Genomic DNA, 17,601 nt, shown 5'->3' on the forward strand with positions numbered 1-17,601 from the left:
ATAAAACTTGTGGCTAGTCCAACATGAAGTCAAACCAGGCATCTCTAACGTTACATCCAGACATTATAGTAGATCTGAAAGAATCATCGGATGAGTGTAAAAAATAAACTCCACCTAGCCATCTGGTAGGCACCACCATATTGCTTACACCTATCTGATCTTGCGGAAAATGTTTAGGCTAGCTATAGTATTTCATTTATTAACGCAAGATTGTTTGTTTTTAGGTGGCCGGCTGTAAAATAATCAGCGCAGACGCCGTCGAAACCTGGGCTAAGCTCCAATTCTTGTCCGCCCGAGATTCGGCGACCCAGCAGCAATCATACTCAACTTGAGCGGGGGGGACAAACTGAATCAACTTGATTACTTGTCGCTGTATCTAGCTATTTTCATCTTGAAACATGCTAGTGTAGATGGCTAGCTTCAACCTATTTCACACTTTATTAGCAATGCTAAAGACGGACGGACGAGCTAACATTAGTTGCTAGCTGGTCAGGAAAAACACAGGACGTTGCGCTGGTTGTTTTGCTCGTTAAACTCGCGGATTCTTACCTGTGCAGTGAAGATTAACTAGCCTACGCTAGCTAACATTAGCAAGCTGCATTGTCAACTATTATGACGTTTTCATTCTCATTACAGCTGAGGTTTGACTGTTTATTATAGTTCATGCTACGTAACTAGCGTTTGACTTTCCTTGATCCAAAGAGGACGTTCGGGCTGTTGCTATATATCGGCGTAGCCGAAGAAGTTTGCTAATCACCGGACTAGATTTTACCATATAACGTACTTGTAGGAACAAACCTCGCTTTGGGTAACGCTTTAACGTTAACTAACAGAGCTCTATAACTTGACAGTTCATCGTACCCACTGCACAGCTCAGTGTTATTGGCGAAGCACTTTTGTACATCCAGAGAGTGGAATAGGCGCACCAATGTAACGTTAACTTAGCTAGGTACTGTAGCTAGCTTGTGAATGCAGGGATAACGTTACTTTATTCAGATACGTGTGACTCGAGAACTTTGCTTTTTAACTCTACTTACATATTATTGATAGGTAGCTATTTTTTTTTACTGACGCTTAACTACTCCAGCTAGTATGTTAGCTAGCTAGTTAGCTAGCTAGAACTTTAGCTTGCTAACTAGCTAGCTAGTTTACGCCTTCGACACGTAGCTAGCTAGCCACCAGACAAGGGTACTTATGAGAAACGTTTTGATAAGCTAGCTAGCTAACGTTAGCTAAAGAAACAAGATAGCTCCCAAAAACAAAAAGAGGACAGATGAACATCGAGTTTTGAGATTCTGTAAAGTTGTTACCCCCCCGGAAATTTAAGATGTCAACCCGGACAGTAACCAGGACGGCATTATTAACAATTGAACATTCTTCAAACCAGGTAAGCCAACTGCAGAAGCTAGATGGCAGCTAATGTAATGGCGGCAGGCCAGTTCAGAGATCCAGCTAGCCAATTTATCCAACCTTAGCCAGAAATACTATAGCCAACGTATTCTTCTTCGATGGGGTTTAACGGCGGTTGGCATCCAAACTATAGCCAACCTAAACCACAAAAAAACACATTTATTTTTCCTAGGCCCCAGCTATCTAACGTTATATTTATAGGTAGCTAATTACACATTGTAGTTATGTGGATAGGATGTCATGCAGTAGAATCTAAGGCTTTTTATAACTAGATAGCTAACTATGATCAGAGCCCTCTAACTTTTAGGCATGTAACTTGGAGGGCTAGGACAAATTGTAACCATAGACACATTTTAGTTGCTGTAAGTTTTATGGAATTGGATAACACAGCTCAGTAGGAAATGCCAATGCTTTTCAAACTCACTTTTCCTTGTCTTCTTCAAATCTTGTCATTTTGTCAACAGGAGCTAAGCTGATGTAATCTCTAACATTTAATAGATGTTATCTCGAATCTTAATGCTCTATTGCCCACATTGTTTGACTGACTGTCTTCAACAGATCATCCACTGTCAGTACACAGTTGTAGGCCCAACTAGCTATTGCCACTTGTATGATGGGCATTCCATCATACAAATTGTCTGACGGCATTCTAAATATACTTTAGTAGGAATAGCTCACATCAGGTGTAAGTAGAGGACACCGGACTTTAGCGCATTTGAGGAGCCACTCAGTCCGGAACACATTTGCTTGCAGTGATGACTAGTTCTCTAGTGAGATAAGTGTTTTAGTCATTAATGAAAATCTGACAATTGTCTGTACAAATCACAAATTGCTGATACTTATACATGGATAGCAAAGATGCTGACGCATCCCATAATGGTCATTGTGGTGAAAATTCCCTAACTTGCACAGGCTACTAATTCCAAGGTTTTGTTAGCCACTGAATTTGTCTGAAGCAAGGAGTTGGCGAGGTTTAGCCATGCCCTGCCCAGCTTGTTTGACTACAGACTGATATTGATCTGGGCCCAGCTGGCGAATCTATGTTCTTCCTACCCCAGTTTCTCGGTTAGTTCAAACCAGCATTTCCAGTTGAGCTGGGTGTGTAGGAGTTGTGTGGAGGCTGAGGGGAGTGCTCCTTTTCTTCATTTTGTCCGTATTAGCATTATTTGTATGCACACGTTTCCCTGTGTGTTTCTCATTCTGGATATGTCATTATCATGTTCATGATTGATCATCAATGAAAGATGAAGAGAATAGTTCTCCATTTGGTTGTAGAACCTATCTGGTTTATGTAACAGTGTCTTTGTTTTTACCAGCCATTCCCCTAGTGATCTTGGTTTCTCTCTGGTCTTTGTCGTGTCCTAACCACACTCTCATATACTTGTAGGTATTAATAGCTCACATAGGAGGGGGTGGGATGGTGTTGGATGAGGGGGGTGGGCTGATTTTTAAAAGCTTGTCAACACTGTTCCAGCTTTGTTTGAAATGTAGATTCGGTTTCTTGTCTGAAAGGATTCATCAGTATTTCTTTTATTTCTCAGCTTTGTAGCTTGTGCTGTTTTCTGAGGAAAAAGTTGACAGATTTTTAGTTAAGTAGCTAAGTATATTTACATTTAGTATTCCTTGTTAAAGGGATACTTTTGGGATTTTGGCAATGAAGCCCTTTATCTACTTCCCCACAGTCAGATGAACTTATGGATACAATTTTTATGTCTCTGCATCCAGTATAAAGGAAGTCAGAGGTAGTTTTGTGAGCCAATGCTAACTAGCATTAGCGCAATGACTGGAAGTCTATGTTATCTACTAGCATGCTAGCAGTTACCATACATTTTCAGTAATTGCACTAACGCTAGTTAGCATCATTCTTTAAAACTGCACGCAGAGACATACAAATGGTATCCACAAGTTCATTTGACTCTTGGGATGTAGATTAAAGGGCTTCATTGCCAAACTCCTGAAGTATCCGTTTTAATGTATTGTCCTAGAATTTACAAAACCAGAGCCCCAGTGGGTAGAAAATGAACATTTCTCTCCCCCATAGTTCCACTATGCCATGTGTTTTGATTTCAGGATGTTTTTACTGTCATGTTTTTGAGTTAAATGCTTCTGACAGAAATGTACAGTAGTAGAGTATGGAGAGGAAGAGGTGACTGGAGGGAGAGCTCAGTTGGTGTCTATTTGTGGTTCTTGCTGCCTCTACCCTGACTGGAAATAGCCATGGTGTGATATTAATACCCAGATAAATGACAAGCTGGCTCACACACCTCCTTTATTTACCAGTTCTTCTCCCTCTCCCTGCCAGTCTTACTTTGTTTACCCTCTCTTCTTCTTTCTTGGAGCAGGCAAGAAATAGTTTTCCTTTTGAAGGGTAGCATAACATTTGCTAAAACAATTCAGAATTTAAACCAGGATACAGCGTGGACACCCACTTTATAATGATCTAGTAGGCTTATTTAAAAAAAAAAAAAAAAAAATAGAAATGAAATGTTCACTTGTTTAGGCCTCTATTTGTATTGTCGCATACACCGGATAGTTGCTGGGAAATGTGTTAAAGAACTAGGGTTCCTGATGCTCTAAAAGTGTGTTTGTGTGCTTGTTTCACTGTGCATTGCTCAGTCTGAATTTAATGCTTTGCTCTGAGTATTTTGACGAGAGTGAGAGACGTGAGGGGACAGCCAGGCTGAAGTGAGTGTGTTTCTGTGTATATGAGAAGGTTGGGGAGGCAGAGTAAGGGATATGTTTTAAGTAACTGTCTGGTGTTTACAGATTTTTTTGTGTGGAAATATGACCTATAATTAATTACAATATGAGCTAAATAGTTTTCATTCCAAAAAAATGGTAAGTGGGCCAAGCATGTTAAACAGCTTTTCTGTGTTTGAATGGTATGGGTGTACACTTAAAACAGGATGGTGTGGGCATATACTGGTCATAAAAAATATTAATGCGAGTATATTGTTGATTGGCCAGCTCATCCTCCTCAGGAGGATTACATCATCCGCTGAGGAAAGCAAGTATTTTTGAAACAGTCTGTTTGAGGTTTGGTTCTTGAAGTGTTTTTTTTTCCTTTCCAATTTTATGATTTGGACACATACAAGTATAGGATGAGTCAACATTATTTGGGTACTTTAGGCAGTAGGTTGCCATGGAAACACTACCACAGCACAACTACTTTGTCAGAGAAGCGCTATTCCATCTGATCTTAGCAACACATTTTTTCAACCTCTCATAGCAAACTTGCGAATTTCTCCAACTAAATTTATGTTCTCAATTGTTGAATTTATTGAAGTGTAAAAGAACATGAGTGCAGTTGTGGCAACAGGCCACGTTTTAGAGGATCAAATTTTATTTGTCATTTGCCGAATACAACAGGTATTCACCTTACCGTGAAGTGCTTACTTTGCTCTTTGCTCTTAGGCAACAATACATAATATTTTTAAGTATGAAAATATTTGCTAATAAACCAAAGTAATAAGAAAAGTAACACAATAAAATAATAACGGGGCTATATACAGGTGGTACCGGTACCAAGTCAATGTGCAGGTGTACAGGTTAGTCAAGGTAGGTAGGGTTAAAGGTGACTGCATAGACATAGATAATAAACAGTGAGTAGCAGGGCGTAAAAAGTTTAATTCTGTATTGACGCTTTGCCTGTTTGATGGTTCGTCGGAGGGCATGGTGGGATTTCTTATAAGTGTCCGGATTACTGTCCCACTCCTTGAAAGCAGCAGCTCTAGCCTTTAGCTCTGTGCGGATGTTGCCTGTAATCCATGGATTCTGGTTGGGATATGTACACACCGTCACTGTGGGGATGACGTCTTCGACGCACTTATTGATGAAGCCAAATGGAGGGAGAGCTTTGTAATTGTCTCAATTTGTGGAGTAAAGGTGGTAGAGTTGATTATTAAAAAAAATGTATTTCCCCTCCCGTCCCCTCTGGTTGCACATGTGGCATGCTGGTAGAATTAGTTAAAACGGATTTAAGTTTTCCTGCATTAAAGTCTCCGGGAAATAGGAGCACCGCTTCTGAGCGAGCATTCTCTTGTTTGCTTATGACCTTATACAGCTTCTTGAGTGTGGTCTTAGTGATTGAATCGTACAGTCAACTCTATATGTAAAGTGACTGCAAGGCTAAGGCATTACATGGGTTAATGATTGGTTAAGCTGGGCTATGGAGATTGGTTGACAAGGGAGATGGGTAGAGCCAGTTCATGGGTCTATGATTTCACACAGATTGCATTTGAATTACTGATAGTGTTGGATTAATTCTGACGTACTTGTTTCGAGTTTGATTCTTTATTATTTGTGTACTTGTTTGACATATTACTGCACTATTACGAGCTAGTAACACGCACGCTGTAACATATGTGTACACGGCCAACAAACTCTGATTTGATGTGTGGAGTGACCAGAGCAGACACTTGTGTCCATCCTGTCAAGGTTTTCAGGTTAAATTCTGGTCGGAGTTACTACAGTACTAGTTACTGAGCACATTCATCTTGTTTCACTGTGTGTGAGTAAGAGGGAGAAGGAAGTGCATTAGGCCATTTGACACAAGGTAAAGGTTTTGGGTGGTTTTATAAAGGGTGTGGTACAGAGAGACTACTACACTGATTTGCTCATTTGTTACACAACTACAACCAACCTCTCCTTAAAACTCAACACCAAGTTATACTTCCTGTTGTTTTTTCTTTAGTCATGGGGAATCCTTGACCTTTTTATCTTTCCCCTCATTTCATCCCCTTTTTCTTTCGATTCTCTGGCACAGCTGTCTGAGCATGTCAGCTCTTGTCCATTGGGCTGCTCCCTCCCCTGCCTTTTCTCACCAGGGCTACTGTTCCCTCCGTCAGACAAACCCAGACATGTCTCATCTGCACTAGGAGCCTGACCTTGTCTTTGTCGGCCATTTCAGACTTTTTTTTGTTTTTTTGGGGCGGGGGGTGTAATTGCAATACTTCCTCAAATTAACCAAACATACTTTGTCTTCAGCATTGGGACGAACAGGTCTGTCTGGCTCTCTGGAGAGCCTGGCTGTGCGTGCTGCATGTGTCTGTGTCCTATTTTAGCCTGAGACATCATGTTCTTGGTCATCTATCCAAGCCATCAACTCAACACCACTTTATGCTTTGAAATCTGTAACGAGGGGGACACAGACCTGTATTGTTGTGAATCGTTTTTAGATACTACTGCACTGTTGGAGCTAGGAACACAAGCATTTCACTACATCTGTTAAATATGTGTATGTGACCAATAAAATTAGATTTGACATCTTGAACTCTGAACTCTGTCTACACCGTCGTCATAGAGCATGGCTGAAGTCGTTCTTTATAGAGGAAGTGACAATGTTCCGGAACATACTGAGTGGTAGCAGGCTGGTCAGTGCTAATGCTACTGTCAACCATTGAGTACACAAGTCCCACTGCAAGCATTAATGGAGAGTAGAAGGTCAATTTTTTTTGCATATGTGGATGTTTTTTTCCATGTGTGGATGATTCTTTTGACAGAATTTGTAGCCTGACTGATCAGGGTGAATCTGAACTTTTGTCCACACCAGTGTCATAGAGCATGGCTGAAGTGTCTCTTCATAGAGGAACTGACATGGTTCCTTAAGGTGAATGGTAGCTGGGTCATTCATTTCAGCAAGCCACGACACCCACCATCTCAGATTGTTCTGAAATTGTTTCTGTAGTTAGAAACATAAGATAAGCATTCAGAAAGCATTATTTTGTTGAAATATAATTTGATCTGAGAAATTAAGCTATTGGTTGCACCCAACTTGGCCAATTTTACTTTATAGGATTAATATTATATCCAATAATTATAGTAGCCTACCTAACATTCCATTTGGAACAAACTTTTTTTCAAACAATGAGTAAGACATGAGGAATCCAAATAAGTGGTGAAAAGCCATCGACGGACCCCTCACACCCCATGCCAATCCCACCCCAACAATGAGTATATAGTAACAGTTATCTATGTTTGGCAAGTATTGTTTCTTCATCTTATCTAATAGTTTTTTGTTTTCATTGAAGTTGGGTTTATGTCCCATCCTGATATTACCAGGTTCTGTCCACTAGATGGTGGTGTTCCTGCTATAAGATTATTATTTTTAAGAACCCTGCCCATTGTTAAAGGGATAGTTCACCCAAATTACACCATTTACATATTGGTTTCTTACCCTGTAAGCAGTCTATGGACCAGGTATGACAGCAGCCCATGTTTTGGTTTTGTTTACCTAGCCACTGTTTGGATGTTTTGGGTGTGAAAATGCAAATATCAGTACCATTGACTTGCATTGGATATTTAACACACATTTTTTTTAAAGTTAGCATTTGAAACGGTAGCCAAGTAAACAACCAAAGCATTGGTTGCTGTCATTCCAGAGGGCAGGGTTTCCATTAGCCGGTAGTAGCCGGCTTTTGTCTGGAACAAGTAGTCGATGTAGCGCCAGAACTGCTGTTACAGCTCATCACACAGCGCGTTCGTTGCAGCTGGAGTGAAACGTGCTTTTATAAGCCCAATCATTGTGCAACATTTTAAATGCAACTGCGTGTTAAACAGTTTTGATGGCCAAGATTATTATTTTTTCCCTTAACCTTTAAAGTACGCTTCCTATTTGCAATTCAAGTGCATAGGTAAGTAGGCAGGCTTCAGTGTGTCTCACACCACTTTGCGATGAGCTGGAGTCAGTATGCATTTTGAAACGTGTACTTAATTGTTTGAAACTTGAACGTTTTACTTCATAATTGAGGCATGTCTTGACTTGCTTCAAAGTAGCTTAGCCAAAATCCAACCAAACGTGCAGACAATTATTTTTTAAAGTCTTCCTTATGCCATTGAAACCAGTAGCCTATTTATTTAATTCTATTGGTTTTCAAATCAACTTTCTTTCATTGTCCAGTAGCCAAAAGCACAATCCTAAACATATTAGCAACCAGTGTTAATTGTTGCATCTTTAGATCTCGTCGCTTTCTCAATTTCTAATGGATATTTTCATCTGTCTCATGAAACCACTCGCACGTGCGGTGTGCTTTTGACAAGTGTTTTCCCATTAATTGCATTATGGAATGAACATTTGTGCGTAGCTTACTGCCTTGTGTTCCATGCAGTGTTTTTAATGTGAAGAAATGTTAACTTTTTAAGCTAAACATTGTGGTTTGTTTTTTGGATGTAGCCTAGGCCAACTGGTTGAATGAATTTGGGACCTATCGTTCCACAGCTGTCCCAGAGTCTGTTTGGAATGGGTGATTTTATATCTCGCTCAGAACGACAAGCTGACCGATAGAATAGATAAACTTTTCTACTATGAGGGATAGTACACTGCTCAAAAAAAAGGGAACACTAAAATAACACATCCTAGATCTGAATGAATAAAATATTCTTATTAAATACTTTTCTTTACATAGTTGAATGTGCTGACAACGAAATCACACACATTATCAATGGAAATCAAATTTATCATGGAGGTCTGGATTTGGAGTCACACTCAAAATTAAAGTGGAAAACCACACTACAGGCTGATCCAACTTTGATGTAATGTCCTTAAAACAAGTCAAAATGAGGCTCAGTAGTGTGTGTGGCCTCCACGTGTCTGTATGACCTCCCTACAACGCCTGCGCATGCTCCTGATGAGGTGGCGGATGGTCTCCTGAGGGATCTCCTCCCAGACCTGGACTAAAGCATCCGCCAACTCCTGGACAGTCTGTGGTGCAACGTGGTGTTGGTGGATGGAGCGAGACATGATGTACTCAATTGGATTCAGGTCTGGGGAATAGGCGGGCCAGTCCATAGCATCAATGCCTTCCTCTTGCAGGAACTGCTGACACACTCCAGCCACATGAGGTCTAGCATTGTCTTGCATTAGGGGGAACCCAGGGCCAACCGCACCAGTAAGGGGTCTGAGGATCTCATCTCGGTACCTAATGGCAGTCAGGCTACCTCTTGCGAGCCCATGTAGGGCTGTGCGGCCCCCCAAAGAAATGCCACCCCACACCATGACCGACCCACCGCCAAACCGGTCATGCTGGAGGATGTTGCAGGCAGCAGAACGTTCTCCACGGCGTCTCCAGACTGTCACGTCTGTCACGTGCTCAGTGTGAACCTGCTTTCATCTGTGAAGAGCACAGGGCGCCAGTGGCAAATTTGCCAATCTTGGTGTTCTCTGGCAAATGCCAAACGTCCTGCACGGTGTTGGGCTGTAAGCACAACCCCCACCTGTGGACGTCGGGCCCTCATACCACCCTCATGGAGTCTGTTTCTGACCGTTTGAGCAGACACATGCACATTTGTGGCCTGCTGGAGGTCATTTTGCAGGGCTCTGGCAGTGCTCCTCCTTGCACAAAGGCGGAGGTAGCGGTCCTGCTGCTGGGTTGTTGCCCTCCTACGGCCTCCTCCACATCTCCTGATGTACTGGCCTGTCTCCTGGTAGCGCCTCCATGCTCTGGACACTACGCTGACAGACACAGCAAACAGACACAGAATCACTCCTTTATTGGGGTTGTCTTGCTAATTGCCTATAATTTCCACCTGTTGTCTATTCCATTTGCACAACAGCATGTGAAATTTATTGTCAATCAGTGTTGCTTCCTAAGTGGACAGTTTGATTTCACAGAAGTGTGATTGACTTGGAGTTACATTGTGTTGTTTAAGTGTTCCCTTTATTTTTTTGAGCAGTGCATAAAAGGCCTGCAAATCAAAAGTCCGGCACCGCATTTTTGTAACGGAATCCCTGCCAGAGGGGTATCCTACAAATCAAGCAAGATCTACTCTGGGTTTTCTAAAGCTAACCAGCTTTAGTTAGCTTCACATTCCAGCTCATGCTTCATCTGCACTACGACTGGATATTGCTCGTCCGCCTGCTGCTAACTCTAGCAGGCTTGTAACTGCATGTCCCACATGGCTAGTCATTGAGACAATGCTGAAACATTCATCCATGGGCGAGCCAATGCCATGTTTTCATTTGTGCCGAAATCAAAAATGAAAGGAAAGTTGCTAATTCAGCAGGCTATGGTGTGAAATAGGCTTTTAAAAGTGCGGTGTTTATTTTATTACTTTTCGTTAATGCTGACATTGGTCTGCTTATCAATGCACAAGCACCTTTTTCCCAACTCCTATTGATAAAATAATTTAAGTCATACAAAAGTGTTATTGTGTGTAAATTTGAATGCATTCTGTCATTATTAAATGTGTAATGTAATTTTTTTAACACAACAAAATGAATCAATAAAATATTTAATCAGTCTTCCTCAAATGAAGAGGATGATGATGCAGTATTTGCAAGGGGGGGGGGGGGGTCTGATTTAATTGGTCCTCAACTTGTGGCTCTCATTTAATTTAGGGTAAGTGGAGTTAACTGTGAGTTAGCCTTCCCTGGAGCAGGTTAGTTCTGAAGGATTCGTTGCCATAGAAATTTACCTGGATAAAAGGTGAGCAACTTTCGAATGACCGGATATCCCAAGTGGAACTCAGTTGACCAAAGTTATCTAGTTAACTCCTCAAAACTGCTTCGTAGCATACCCCTCTGGTCCATAGACCGCTTACAGCACAGGTGTCAAACTCATTCCACGGGAGTGTCTGCGGGTTTTCGCTCCTCCCTCATACTTGATTGATGAATTAACATCACTAATTAGTTAGGAACTCCCCACACCTGGTTGTCTAGGGCTTTATTGAAAGGAAAAACCAAAAACCTGCAGACACTAGGCCCTCCGTGGAATGAGTTTGACACCCCTGGCTTACAGGATAAAAAAAAGTCATTTGGGTGAACTATCCCTTTAACAATGAAGGCGGGAGATTCTTAAGATTATGAACTAATAGCAGGAACAGCACCATATAGTGGTCAGAACTTGGTAATATCAGGATGTACAATGGGACGTAAATCCAACAACTTCAATGACTTTCTCTGAACAGAAAAAAATCACAGAGAACACATTACATAGGATGAAGAAACAAGCTCTATACTACTTGTCAGAGAACTGATACTATAAACTCATTGTTGGGGTGGGATTGGCATGGGGGTTCGTGAGTGTCTTTTAGATATTTATTTGGAATCCTCATGTCTAACTCATTGTTAGAAAAAAAAGTTTGGTCCAAATCGGATGTTGGGTACTATGTTTATTCAATATTATAAGAATCCTAGAAATTAAAATAGCTGATTGTGGTATATTCAATTACGTTAATTAATTAGATACAATTATATTTCAACAAAATAATGTTGCAGGAATGCTAATCTTATCTGTTTCTAATAGAAACAATTTGAGGACACAGATGGTGTGTCAATACTCTTGTGCTTTTTGAGGTGGAATGACCCAGCTGTCTGGTCAGTACATCAGCTACTGTTAGCACTTGATGGAGTCCACAAGTCCCAATTTCAAGCATAAAAATAACAGGTCAACTACATTTGCACGTGTAGATGTTTTGTGCATATCGATGAATGAGTCTTTTGACAGAATGGTAGCCCACTGATCAGTGAGGTTTTGCTCCAATGCTACCGGCTCTGTAGAGACATGAATTTCAAATGTGTCATCTTCAAGTGTTTGTGGTTCTTGTCATGCCCCTCTTTCCACCTGAGGCTGATCATGATCTGAACAGAGAGACATGTATATGTGATGGAGACCCTCCAGTCTCTCAGGCTCCTCCTGGCTGCTCTCTCCTCAGCCTGTCTCTGTCTCTCGCTGTCAGTCAGCCCTGGAGCTGAGCTTCCCATGACTGACGGTATGTCTGCATTGCTCTCTGTTCGGTCTTGTCTGTAGGATATGTTGTATTTCTAAACACGTCTTTTTATTTATGCATGTTTGTTTGTTTATGCATCTTTGTCAATGTGCTTCTGTGTCCCAGTGTGTGCCAACCTCGGCGAGTGTGATTGAAGTGCTGGCTACTGTGCTGAAGGTCAAAGCTGTGTTTGTGAGGACTGCAGACTGCATTGCTGACACGCTCTCAGTAACTGCAGAGCTCCTTCGCAGATCAGCTGGGTGCAAGACACCTCTTTGACATTGTACAGTAGACACTTGGTGCCTGTCCCTCACACAACAAGCCCACGGTAGAGGGATGGCTAAACCATGTCTGCCAGTGCCAAGACAAATACAAAATGAAAACGAGGTCACCGCACTGCCAGTTGTTGTATGGTAGTCTGGTTTACCCTGTTCTGCTCTGTATGTAGCCATTGAGGTGATGAGGCACTTCCTCATGTGTTTATGCCAGAGTCTGCTTTTGTGTGTGTGTGGGAGGGAGCGTTTAGGTGACGTTAGGCTCTGCTGGTTCTACCGGCAGACTTTCAACAAGCTTCTGCTTTATCCCTCTATGAAAACTGGCTGGGGAGGGCCACGACACACAGACATACAGGCGTTACATAATATAACATTTACAAAGCCGGCACATCTTTTAATTGCGGATATTGGTGCATTTGTTTTCCATATTTTTATTTTTATGTGGAGTGCTGTTTTCTTTCTTACTGGGAGGTAAGAGCATGGCTTGTTGGGAAATGTGATGTACTGTATTTGTCTCATAGCCCCTGCTTTTTGTTTTCCCTTGGAATATGACCACTAGAGAGGAGCAGAACTGGACTTCTATTTCACAACAATGCTGTTTGTCAACTGTCAATTTATTAATAATCCTGTGGTCTTAAGAAGAATCTGTCCTATTTTCTAATTGTAAAATTGCAGAATAGTAGGGACGCCTCGGGCCCAGAACATGGAAACTAAGCTCCATGTGGCACAAACCACACACAACATAGAACTGTGCCATGTTAACAATAGCTTTTCTGTCCTCTTACATATGCTCACAAAGTAACAACCTTATCACACACGTCAGTCATACAGAGGGGGAGGGAGTGCGCAAATGGGGTACAATTCAGTGTTTGTGAATGCAGAGACAGGTAAACACCCCCCCCCTCCCCATCACTTTCTCTTCCTTGTTTTCCGGGGCTCCCAGGGCACTCTTAACTACCTCTTTTGCCCACATGCATATGGTACCCTTCACCTTTTCCCCCCTGCTCTCCTTTACTCCCTCAATCAGCCCCCACCCCCTTCCTTCTGTTCCGTCTGCTCTTTCATCTTCTTGTGAGTCACTCTTCATTCCCCCCCTCACACTTTCTCTCACTCTGTCCTGTTTGCTTGTCAGTGTGGATTTGAGCTGCTAGCAGAGACAAATACCCTCAGTCAGTGTCAGGAAAAGCCTCATTAGCTAAGAGCTGGGGTGACTATGTAGATTGACAGATCAACATTATTGGCCCGTATCAAGTTATGCTCACAGTTGTGTTTCTGAGGTATCCTTGAGACCAAGGCTCTTTCGCCTTTAATGGGATTCTGAAAAACATTGTCTGGATTTGTGAGTGAGGTGTTGCGTATGCCTAAGAGAATGCTTTGTTCCCCTCTTTCAGTCTCCCTCTGAGTCCAAGGCAGGTGGGCGTCCCAATATGCCGCGGTGCCGGAATTCTGTCCCCACGACGGCAGACGAGCAGCCACACATTGGCAACTACCGGCTGCTAAAGACCATTGGCAAGGGCAACTTTGCCAAGGTCAAACTGGCCCGGCATGTCCTCACAGGGAAAGAGGTGAGGACAAGTCCAAGCATTTTGGATTTACTGACTGTGATGTTTTGATCCTCTGTTGGATGTTGTTTGATCATTGTGAAGGATCCTACTTCACCCATATCCCTGACCCATATCCCTAACATTCTGATCTCTTGAGGATGGATCAGTGGATTGTGAACATGTAACTGCCAGTTCTTTAATATGCTAACAACGTGCCATGTGATGTGGTTGCTGGGAGTGGGGCAGCACATGGATAAATGAAACAGAGTGCAGTAGAGTGGGGGAAAGTCTTCATCCAGCTCTTTCCACTGATGGGTGGTTTATACTAAGTCTGCGGTTCTACTCATGTCTAACATCATTGTTTTTTTCTCCTAAAGGTGGCTGTGAAAATCATTGACAAAACGCAACTTAACTCTTCCAGTCTCCAAAAGGTGCGTGCAAGTAGATGCTATGTGTAATGCCATGTGGTTGTTTTGATTTGTGTTCGGATAGTGTGTTTTTATTTCTGAAATAGAAAAAATTACGCTGAAATCAATGTAGATGGCAGTTCCTTCCAAAGGGCTTAGGGCAGGATATGGCGGTAATTACAGGAAATTAGACCCAAGTACTTCCTGTGGTGAGGGTTTGGGTGTGGTGCCAGTACTGTCCTCAGTATATGCATGAAGACTCCCACACAGTGATTTGCGCATAGATATAGTTTTGGAGAATACGAGTAAAAATTATATAGAATAAACTGACTTTGTTTGATATAAACTGATTGATCCTCCCTTAATGTCTTGTCTATTTGTTCTCCTGTCCATAGCTGTTTCGTGAAGTGAGGATCATGAAGTTGCTGAATCATCCAAATATCGGTGAGCTTTGGGCTGCCCTCCCCTTTTTAAGATTCTCATCAATCCCCAACCAAATGACAGAAACATGTTTGTGTTCTGCCTGCTTATTCTTGAGCAGATGCTTTTCTGAGAATATTGAGCATATACTAAGAAATTGACAGCTATGTTGTGATTGGTGTTGTCCAGGGCTGGGCGGTGTACCGTATTTTAACAGTATTGATGCACGGACCGGTTTGGGTTTTTACTTTACCTTCTATAACGTTATTTGAATGTTTGTTAAATGTGATATGTTGTGTGTAACTTCCATTTTTATAGTTTACTTCGCTACTTGAGTCATCACTCTCCCTCTCTCTCTCTATAAAACATAAAATACTGTCAATTTTTTAACAAATACCATGATATATTTTGGCCATATCGCCCAGCCTTAGTGTTGTCTTGATTGGATTGAACTTTCCGCTCTTTTCCTTCTCGTCTTTTTTTTTTTCTTCCCCTGTAGTTAAGTTATTTGAAGTTATTGAGACTGAGAAGACACTGTACTTGATCATGGAGTATGCCAGTGGAGGTGAGTAAAGGCACAAGACAATTTTTTCAACGCACCACTCAACCTGAAATTCTGTTCTCAGCCTCTGTAATAACATCAATGCTAAGTCCCAGTTCTGTCTCACTCAATTCACATGCACTCTGTTCCACACTTGTCCTTTCATCCTCTTTTGTGTCTCCACTCCTTTTTTGTTCCTTTAACACTCCCCTACGTTCTATCTCACCCCTCTATCCCCCTCAGGTGAGGTGTTTGATTACCTTGTTGCTCACGGGAGAATGAAGGAGAAAGAGGCCAGAGCCAAATTTAGACAGGTGAGACCCTTTTGTCTGCTGGTTTCTTTTCTGTTTTTGACACTGTTTTGACAATGTTATTGACAATACTGTTTAAAAGGGAATTGTCATCCTAGCTGTTGCTCCTTCTCTTGCTACAGATAGTTTCAGCGGTACAGTACTGCCACCAGAAGTGCATTGTACACAGAGACCTAAAGGTGAGGATAGACAAGAAATGTGGCAGGTGTTTTTTGTGTGCAGATGGAGAGATTTATGGATCCAATTCAAAGTGACAGATCAAGATCATTACATTATGATGTATGGTGTTGGAAATGTTTTTAGAAGAATGTTACAGAAACTTGTATCAATAATTAACACTCTTTTTCCAGGCAGAGAACCTACTCCTAGATGCTGACATGAACATCAAGATCGCAGACTTTGGTTTCAGCAATGAGTTCACCATGGGGAACAAGCTGGACACTTTTTGTGGCTCCCCGCCCTACGCTGCTCCGGAGCTGTTCCAAGGGAAGAAGTATGACGGGCCCGAGGTGGACGTCTGGAGCCTGGGGGTCATCCTCTACACACTGGTCAGCGGCTCTCTGCCCTTCGACGGGCAGAACCTCAAGGTGAGCAGGGAACTGTGAAAGAGGAAGGGATACATGGAAAACGAGTAATGGTCTTGAATACCTAGCTACCCTTATCCTTGTCCTTTGTGCTTGTCTTCCCTTTAGGAGCTGCGTGAACGGGTTTTGCGGGGGAAGTATAGGATTCCGTTCTACATGTCCACAGACTGCGAGAACCTGCTCAAGAAGTTCCTCATTCTCAACCCAACCAAGAGGGGCAGCCTGGAGGTTAATAGTACCTCATCTAGCCACTGCTATTTCCTCCATTGGATACACTGTGTAGACGACTATAACGCTACTGTTAGTGCTTTGTTTCCCGTCTTCCATCAACCCTACATCTCTGTCCTCCCTCTTCTCTCTGCTTGTGTCCAGCAGCAGATCATGAAGGACCGCTGGATGAATGTAGGCCATGAGGAGGAGGAGCTGAAGCCCTTCATCGAGCCCCAGCCAGACTATAAGGACCCCAAGAGGACAGGTCAGAACCCCGACCGAGCGGGGGGGTGGAAGAGAGGTGGGGCAGGTGTCTGGTGGATGAGTTGGTTGCAGCAGATGGGTTACTGGGGCGGGGTTTAGAGGTCACACTAATTGGGGGAGGGCTCCTCTATCTGAAGGTGCAGAATCTTTTCAGTCTTATTTTACGTGCTGTCTTAAGCTGAAATTACACGGAGAGACAGCGTGCGAGAGTAGTGAATGGTCGATTCACATATACCGCGTAGCGTATGTTGACACAATTGTCATGAAAATCTGTAAAAAAGGTGTCTGTGTGTATGTATGTATATATATTTTCACTTTGTAGCCCCTGGAAGTTATTGTTGCAAGTTCCTTTTGACTCACCTTATGTCCTACAGGAGCCACCATACCTGGGCTTAACAGTTGTTGTCTTGCTAGCTTCACCAGGATGTTGTAGCTAATAAACCTGAGCCGTTTATAAACAATTAAGTCTCGTTCTTTCTACATAAACAGTTCTCTCTTGAAATCGGAGTCCTTGAGTTTTCCAGCTGTCGTTTGCTTAGGCTAAATGCCTATGATTTGAAATCAATACATGTAGGCTGCAATTGTTTTCAAATATGTAGCCTATTTGACTGGCAAACCTTAGCTTACATCCCAGTACATTTTAAACTACATCTTTAGTCTACTTAGCATATAGAAGATCATAACAATTCCTCTAATTCCTTTTCTACAAACGACCCACTCATTTGACCAGCATTGCTCCGCGTAGACATTAGAAAAGAATACTTGCTTTCTAATTTGTCGCTTGCGGCCCGTCTGTTTTCTCTCATTCACTCATATGCACTCTATTTCCAGCGTGATCATGCACTTAAAAATGGAATTGAGCGTTAATCTCTGTTACGTAACATGCCCTTTGCTGTGTTGGCATGTGCCTACATGTTTAGTCAAACTAAAT

The 17,601-nt window shown here is 42.2% G+C and overlaps 1 protein-coding gene across 8 annotated transcripts in view; it reads left to right on the forward strand.

Moving 5' to 3' along the window:
• LOC129863960 (serine/threonine-protein kinase MARK2-like) overlaps positions 1-17,601 on the forward strand; it is a 27,888-nt gene continuing 10,287 nt past the window's right edge. For 4 of the 8 annotated variants that reach the window (XM_055936437.1, XM_055936440.1, XM_055936438.1 and 1 more), the window contains exons 1-11: positions 1-125; positions 225-1,387; positions 13,781-13,954; positions 14,311-14,364; positions 14,736-14,784; positions 15,260-15,325; positions 15,545-15,615; positions 15,735-15,791; positions 15,963-16,199; positions 16,305-16,424; positions 16,572-16,707. In XM_055936437.1, the coding sequence (XP_055792412.1) occupies positions 1,328-1,387; positions 13,781-13,954; positions 14,311-14,364; positions 14,736-14,784; positions 15,260-15,325; positions 15,545-15,615; positions 15,735-15,791; positions 15,963-16,199; positions 16,305-16,424; positions 16,572-16,707 (1,024 nt within the window). In that variant the 5' untranslated portion in view covers positions 1-125; positions 225-1,327. Of the gene's footprint in view, positions 126-224; positions 1,388-11,452; positions 12,118-13,780; positions 13,955-14,310; positions 14,365-14,735; positions 14,785-15,259; positions 15,326-15,544; positions 15,616-15,734; positions 15,792-15,962; positions 16,200-16,304; positions 16,425-16,571; positions 16,708-17,601 lie in introns of those variants that run through there. The other 4 variants (XM_055936439.1, XM_055936443.1, XM_055936444.1 and 1 more) reach the window with 4 other exon arrangements.

This window comes from Salvelinus fontinalis, chromosome 10, assembly GCF_029448725.1.
Source record: "Salvelinus fontinalis isolate EN_2023a chromosome 10, ASM2944872v1, whole genome shotgun sequence".
In the NCBI taxonomy this organism is placed as follows: Eukaryota; Metazoa; Chordata; class Actinopteri; order Salmoniformes; family Salmonidae; genus Salvelinus; species Salvelinus fontinalis.